The sequence below is a fragment of the Schistosoma mansoni genome, chromosome 2, assembly GCF_000237925.1.
Source record: "Schistosoma mansoni strain Puerto Rico chromosome 2, complete genome".
Classification (NCBI taxonomy): domain Eukaryota; kingdom Metazoa; phylum Platyhelminthes; class Trematoda; order Strigeidida; family Schistosomatidae; genus Schistosoma; species Schistosoma mansoni.
In genome coordinates this window covers 12,080,784-12,089,267 of record NC_031496.1, presented here as the reverse complement: position 1 = coordinate 12,089,267, position 8,484 = coordinate 12,080,784, and the positions used below count along the sequence as shown (strand labels likewise).

At 33.0% G+C, this 8,484-nt stretch overlaps 1 protein-coding gene across 1 annotated transcript in view; it reads right to left on the bottom strand.

Moving 5' to 3' along the window:
- Window positions 1–8,484, bottom strand: part of Smp_130070 (putative nephrin) — a gene marked incomplete at both ends in the record, with an annotated part of 67,079 nt that overhangs the window by 53,338 nt on the left and 5,257 nt on the right. The window contains one exon of the mRNA XM_018795698.1: window positions 6,895–7,392. Coding sequence (XP_018649985.1) covers window positions 6,895–7,392 — 498 coding nt within the window. The remainder of the gene's footprint in view (window positions 1–6,894; window positions 7,393–8,484) is intronic.

Genomic DNA, 8,484 nt, shown 5'->3' with positions numbered 1-8,484 from the left:
CGTCAGTGCTTCCAGTTTTCATGGTGGTCTAGCTTCAATTGATTTATGATCTCAACTACATTAAATTACTAAAAATCTCCACAAACCCCCCTCTAATAATGAACATATGCTCACTAGTGACTGGCTCCATCAATATTTCCTGGAGTTCTAGTGAGAAGCAGTAACCAGTGGAGTTGAACCAGGTCTGTTGAGAGATAACAACTGACTGAAGACATTGGTGAATGGTTGCTCAATTTCGTGGATTGGTTGAAGTTAGACATTAACACCGTTGGATGCCAGCCGGCTCAGTGGTCTAGAGGTTAAGTGCTCGCACGCGAGACTGGTAGGTTCTGGGTTCGAATCTCGTGAGGCGGGATCTTGTATGCACACTGTTATAGGAGTCTCGTAATAGGACGAAACAGCCGTTCAGTGCTTCCAGGTTTTCCATGGTGGTCTAGCTTTAATAGACTTATGATCCCATACTAAATTAGTTTAAATACATAGTTGATATGTAGTATATAATTGGAACATAAAGCTTAAAAGTAAATAATTTCCCTATATTTGTAGTGAAATGATGTTTTGATAGGAGTATGGAATGATTGAAATTATAAATGTGAAAAGAAACTGTGTGTACACTTGTATGTGTGTTTAGACATATCCGTATATCGTTAATAAACAACAGATGATTACATAAATTCCTGGATTAATGGTATACTGTCATACAGGATATATATTGTTTTTCTTATTAATAGACTAATATCATCTGATTGGATAGTAATTTTTTATGATTTTGACAACTATGTTAACAACAACAGTAACTGAAATGTTAATGAAGCATAACCACGAATAATAATGATAATAATACAAAACTGACACTTGGAATACAAGCGAGTCACATACAAAAATGAATAGAATGAGAATAAAGTAAGATAGATAATAAAGGAAGCAAACAAACAAAATATTATACTTTAATTCTATTGTATTTGTTTTCATAATATTCATTTGGTATTACGGATTCATTTTAAAGGCTCTTGTTAAAAATGACATCAATTAAATGATTCATTCAGATTAACAGTATTGGTAATTTAACCTAAATATTAGTTGCTCTTAAATCTTCTATACCTTTATTGTCTAAATCTCACTAAGATAAAGGTTATGGAATAATTAAACATACTAAAGAATAAGAATTTCTCACTAAAGAAAGTGACTAGTAAAAAGGTAGATTTATCTCCTTAAGGAAAGATTTTCAATTCGTAAAGGCTACTGATTAATCATGACCATATTGGACAGTTGCAAAATCTCGACTGAATAGTTTTAATTATTCATTACTTCATTATTGAGTTTAAAAACATTAGTCAGAATAATGAATTTCATTCAGTTGATGACAGTTTACCTCACATAATGGTGAAAATGTTTGTAAGTAACGAAGTAGTACTTTATGGTTTTGTTAAATACTAGAACTTTCCACGATGCATATGTTTTGAAAGGTTAAAACTTCTGAGTATAAGATTAAACTTCAGGTAAGAACATTGCAAGCAAAGATGGATAATGGCTGGCAGTGGAATCCAAGACACGCGTTTCGTCCTATTTAGGACTCGTCAGTTGGATGTACCTTCATCTCAGAGTTGATATTCACTCTGGGACTCGAACCCAGTATCGTTCGCTTCAAATGCCATCGCGTTATCCACTCAGCTACTGAGTCCCGATAACCACTTGCTTGTGCAATGGGGTGAAGTTTATATTCACTTACTATTGTTTGTTTGAATCTTCCAATTGATGCTTAGGACCGCAAATGGTCAGTCAGAGTGAACATCAACTCTGAGATCCAGGTACATCAAGCTGACGAGTCTCAAATAGGACGAAACGCGCGTCCTGGATTCCACTGCTAGTCACTACCCATCTTTGCTTACAATCCTTGTGAATTAAGGCAATATCGAGGCAATACACACAGGATGCACATATGCCAATTAGAGACTGTTCAATTGCAGTCCTAAAACATCGAGGGGAAGATTCAAACAAACAATATTAAGTGAATTCAGGTAAGAACAGTTTGACAGTTTCATGATAATACAAACAAGCTACAATATGTTTCACTTATTTAATGATTCTAATGATGACATCATTTCAAGATTAAATTGTATTATATGAAAATTAAATCAATTTGGAGTTTTCCCGATTCTTGGGTCATGAACAACATAGAAGTTGGTATAAGTCTGCATCAGTTGTAGTTGCCACGCCATATCAAAACAGTTAAATGAAATTACTAACACTGGAAAAGTTGGGAAACGTATTGCCAAGTTTTATTGAAAGTAAATTGATCATAGTTTAAGGTCTACTTTCATATTTAGTTGTAAATTGGTGAAAAAATATTTACTTGTCATAATCAATCAACTACTTGTTACTCAGAAAAAAGTTTAGCTTTGTAGTTCGTTTGTTAATTACGTCAAGTTAAATAAATCATTGAATCAGTAGTTGAATTAAATCGACAAAACGTCTATCCTTTTCATTTCAACCATTAAAGCTCGTTTGTCTAAATGGATTTTGATTCATGGTTTGTTTATGGCGTATAGTGTACGTAAACGTTAAGATTTTTATAACTATAGATTACTGTAAACCACGTAGAATAATTTATTACAAACCTATCGTATAGATATGGTCTTCCATGTGGTACTGGTTAGTGCCTTCTCTACGACTAATTACCAATTCGTTGTCAATAAAGAAGCATAAATTATAAAGTAGTATGTTGAAATGTTTTTAGCTTTCCAATCCCTTAAAGGTCTAATGAGAGGCTTGAAGTACTTAAAATGCTTAAAATACTCAATATGGTCTATAAATATAAGAAATTTCGTCTAAATTAGAGCGAATAGTTTCATAGTATTTGGGCGCCGAGTTGATGTAGCACATTTAATAGGAAAAATATATTTGAAAAATCTCAGCGAATGAATTTGAAGTAAATTCAACGTTTCGCCTGGCAACCTGATTCATGCTTTTTCAAGAAAATATAATCAAACTTCAAAAAGCTTGGATCAGATTGCCAGGGTGAATCGTTGGATTTACTTCAAATTCATTCTCTGAGATTTTACAAATATATTCTTCCTATTTAATGGTGTATACAGTCTAGTCTATCTAGTATCTATCATTAATTTAATGAAAAGTTTATTCTGTTCCTGTCTGTAATTCCATCATTATCATTGGTAAAATACAATACTATCAATTGACAGATAAATTTGTACTAGTGTACTTGTGCATCCTTTGGAAAGAAAGCCATAAACAAACTTACAAAGTTAAACAAAATAATAGAACAAATTATGACATCAAAAACACCGAATTACATTGATCAAATAGGTTTGTTTTTGATTTATTTACAGAATGTTTCAATTCAAACAGTTGGTATAAAATCAAGAAATAATGAAACACTTCACTCATATTGATTTTAAAATTTAGTTTTTTGCACTCTGTTATTAGGTTTTATAGAGACTGACTCGATTTTTCAGGGGTATTCCTTATAAACTAATATTAGTTTAGATATTATTGAAAACAAAGGAGCAGTGGTTTTCATTGATAAACATATAGAACGCGTTATTGCCTAAATGAAGACTCAGGAAACATTCTTCTGACCTCTAGTTATTTAAGACCGGAAAATGTTAGAAGGTAGAGAATTAATTTGTAACTTAGTAGAGGATAATGAAACTCAATAGATCATTTTCTTATACCTACAGAATTTAAAATATCTTAAGAACTAACTGAAATTAATCTTCAAGTAGATGGTCTATCTTAAAAGACAAACACTATTTACTGGTTGTCAATATTAGATCACATCTTATCGACTTATTATACAAATATACTAGTTACAATGGGTTATATGATCAATAATAATTCATTATATTCGTTTTCATCTTTGGAAGGCGATAAAACGTAATGAAGCTTTAATAACATCGTTCTCCCTCAGTGACAACGAATGGTCAACATATTACATTTATCGAAACAACATGAGAAATTCGAAAGATATAAATTGTGTAGCACTAAAACTTATAAAATGGTGGTTGGAGGTGGCCAACAGGAAATCCAGGACCTGGGTTTCGTGCTACTTGGCATTTGTCAGCAAGGTGTACCTGTAATCTTGGGGGAACTGGTGCTCCTTGACGGATTCGATCCCGTGTCACTCAGCTTTTTTGCAGTCAGAGACGTTACCACTGAGCTATTCAGTGGTAACCCGGGTCCAGGGTTTCCTGTTGACCACCTCCAACCACCATCTTATCTCAACATAGTGCATGCAGTGCCGAGCCACCTAGATTAGTGTCCACATTGCAACTTGATCGATAGCATTCCATCAGCACTGAGAAGGACTTGACACGCATGACATTGATCACCACCCAGTGATCAATCAACTATGACTAAAACTTATATCATGTTAGATCACTTGTGTGTGTGGTGTCTTTGAGGAAACCTATTTTGAAAGCCTTTATTATAGAATTTCTTTAAATATAACCCACATTTAATCACAACAAATATTTATCAAAACTAGTTTATAACCCCAAATTTTCTCAATCAAAGAAAGTGATTATTTCATTATATTCTTTTAGATGATTTAATTTTTAATTTACTCTGGTGGTATATTGTACACAATCGTCTAATTGTGAATTTTTGTTTAAAAAAACAAAACTAGCAATAACATCATTATGATTGTCAACTGTCAATTTCTTCATAGTTAGTATTAAATCTTGTAAATGTTTGTCACTATTTATGAGAAGAAAGGAAACGGATATGTGATTTTTTATTACACCGATTAATGTAAATTTTAATTCATTTAGCTAATTAGTTATGGAAGAATTTTCTTGCATTGTGAGATAGATTTTAACTATATTTCATTATTAGAAGGAGGTTTTATGAAAATTTTAGTAATTTTATATAGTTGTGAGATAGTAATTCACTGAAGACATTGGTGAATGGTTGTTCAATTTCGTTGATTGGTTGAAGTTAGATATTAACACCGTCAGATGCCAGTTCATTAATCTAGAGGTTAAGTGCTCAGGTGCGAGACTGATAGGTCCTGGGTTGGAATGTCGCGAGGCGGGATGGTGGATGCGCACTGTCGAGGAGTCCCACAATGGGACGAAACGGCCGTCCAGTGCTTCCAGGTTTTGCATGGTGGTTTAGCTTCAGTTGACTCATGATTTCAACTATATATTTCATTATGTTAACAATATGAAGTACACAAATGATACTCTTAATTGAACACTATATTTACAGTTAAATCAGTAAAACTAGTAAGTTACTAGTCCTTTCCATTTATGGAGTTGATAAAAAGATGGATTAGAGCTGCACTTTTGATTTTCAAGTAATTTACGATTAATTATCTATTTTTCTTGTTACTTGGGATTTAGTGATTTAGTTAAGGTTAAGCGGTAATCACACTGAAGTATAAATATTACATGATTAAGAAAGTGTAAGTGTCCAGCTACAGAGTTTATGTAAACATTTTAGATTTTCCTGGTTATTCATTCAGTGGTTCTGTTATTAAGCACAAGATATTAGGTAAACATTATGTACTTATTTTAAAATTGCTCCATGAAAGCTATTAAGCTGATCACATTCGTAATCAGGAAACAAGGTAAATTGGTTATATAGAATGTATTATTTATATGTTCGCTACAAACATCCAAATATCTTAGGCTGATTTGTAACTTATCCTGGTTGGGGAATGAAAATAATTTAGTTTTTAAGTATCTGGATTATCTCGAGGTTGACATTCTCGACTGAGTTTAGATTGGTCTAAGTTGGTAATATATGGATCTTGTACGGATAATCTCGATACAACTCTTTCTTACAAGTTTTAATAAGAGAAATGGATTGTGATTAGAACCTAAAGCGAAAAGTATTGGCTTCAGGTCACGGTGGGAACAACAACACCGGGATCCAGGTATATCCAGCCGACTAGTCCAAGGTAGGGCGAGACGCGTGCCATGGGTTCTACTGCTAACCGTAAACCATTTCTCTTATAAAAGGAGATGAAAATAGTTAAAGGCACTAGTTCAAAATATCAAACTGAACATATTCTTTTTTCTAGGATTTTAGATAATAGCAACAGTTATCAGTTGTTTACCATTTTATCATTCAATAAGTCTTTGTTTTAATTACTGAAATTTAGGTGGAACTCTTAGGAAAACTTCGTTTCATAACAAATTCATCATAACATTTCAGTGGTAAATAGGTCCATTACTTGATAAAAACATTTACTGTGCTTTTTCATCTAGTCTGTTCGCAACATAGTCTTTTTTAATTGAGTTCTCAGAATATTTGCAACCTCTAGTTAACTGTTATATGAAACATACGTATCATGTTTTAGTTTAAGATAAGTTATATTTTTTATTTACATTGTGAATCATGAAAATCATCGAAAAAGAATATTTCTTTCCTATAGATGTTTCAAATAGCTAAGATATTACTACAAGCTAGTTTAGGATGATCAAGACTTTGAGGCTAGATTGGGTATTATTAAATTCACAGATGTCTTGTTTCAAAATGACAAAATGCATCATAATATTTGGTATGTGCTACTATAAATTAACTACTGTACACTAATAAATTAATTATGGTAATTATTATTATTATTTAAACACATAAATATTGGTACAAGGGGGCACCAGACATATATGCGCCGCACAAATCTCATTTGATCTGTGTGAGGGCCATTATCCTACCCAGGTGCCCAAACTGAAGCAGGGTTATGGTACTAGGTACATCTCAAACCAATTGATCGAGTGTTATGTGAACAATCAATCCATAAAGCAGATTGTTAACTCCTGACGAAATTTCGTGTTGTGATGCTATCATATGCTAATTATACGAACCCGATATAAATCATATAAATCTGGAATCTTTAAATGCAGAAGGAAAATGAAAAATAAAACTTACGTTTCACAAATATCGTGATACTTGTTTGATGAGCCGAACCTACAGGATGTCCAGTTTCACAAATCAGTTTAGCAGCATGATACTTTCGAGTAACTCGTTGAATGATCAACGTATTTACTAATTGATCTTTCTCTTTAGTAAGTGTATAATGCAGTGGTTGAACATCTTCGGAAATAAAATCTCCCTGCTGTAATTGAGATAATTCTGGTGTGAGGATTTTCTGCGATGGACTACCACCACCATTGCTACTGTCTAAACTTCGTAGATAGGCTTCAACGGATGTGTAATCACTGAGTCTAGCACCACCCCTCCCCCCAATTCCACTGATTTTCTGAATATCGTTGTCATCAACTTGACTTGGCCTAATTAACCACCTCCAGAATAGTCCACCTAAAGGTTTGCCAGGTGGTGAGGACACACATACTGCACGCAATTGTTCACCATCTAAATAGACGTGATTTGATTCAGGACTGACGATTTTTGGAGGACCGGGAGGAGCTACAAAAGTAATGTAAAAACACATGAATGATAGCTAAGTTTGTTTTCATAACTTTGAGCAGAATGAACAGAAAAGCACAGATTCACTTTCAAACTATAAATAATTCACACAGACCTATGTAGAATACTACTTCAAAGAGGTTTAATAATTACAAATACAAAATGCGGTATGAATCATTATAATGATTAATAATAGGGGGTGAAATTAATTTCTGTTTAAGGGGAAATCTACAGTCAAAATTTAAACGGATAAATAACCAATTTCCAATTTTTCTGTTAATTATGGTGGGAAGAAAAACCTGATCAGACAAATAAATAAGTAAAATATAGTCACCATAGCCGGCATGACTGAAGTTGTTTATTCTTTATGAAAAATGCGATGAAGTATGTTTACACTTACGAGTATAATGTAGAAGCAATAAAGAAAATCGTTTCATTGAACTGTTTACTATTTCCTTAAAACGGCTTTTCTATATTATTTGCCAACCCAAATGGTTGTTTATATGGTTGAGATAGACAGATATAAATAAAAAAATTTAGAGGTCAATTATAAGTTATATATATATAGAGAGAGAGAGAGAAAGAGAGGGGTGGGAGAGTTAGTAACTGAAGATAAACTCTGAGATCTCAAGTGTTTAAATTCTGCTAATTTATTGTGATGAAGTGAAAAGAAGTTAATCATCATTATACTAGTTCAAACTTTTATATATTTCTTACATATACTCTGGGCTAATACCAGGCACCACTTTTGACCCTCACAAGATTAATGTCTATTATCGTTTAACGATAATCACTCCTTGTTTCCATTAGTACAATACTGGAACAACAAAAACTCTAACTCGTAATAACTCGTTATCAAAGTAAAAAAAACAAAGGATGGACTTGATATAAATTTAAATGAATTATTCACTGTGAGTTTACAATTGCTTTCTAAATTTAAAAATAGATGGTTGTAGAGAACGAAACAATTCGGCCTCTAGCTCTTCTAGAATTATCAGAAGGGGTTTTGTGGAGATTTAGTATTTTTCATAGTTGAAAGCGTGAGTCAATTGAAGCTAGACCACCATGGAAAACCTGGAAACACTGGACGGC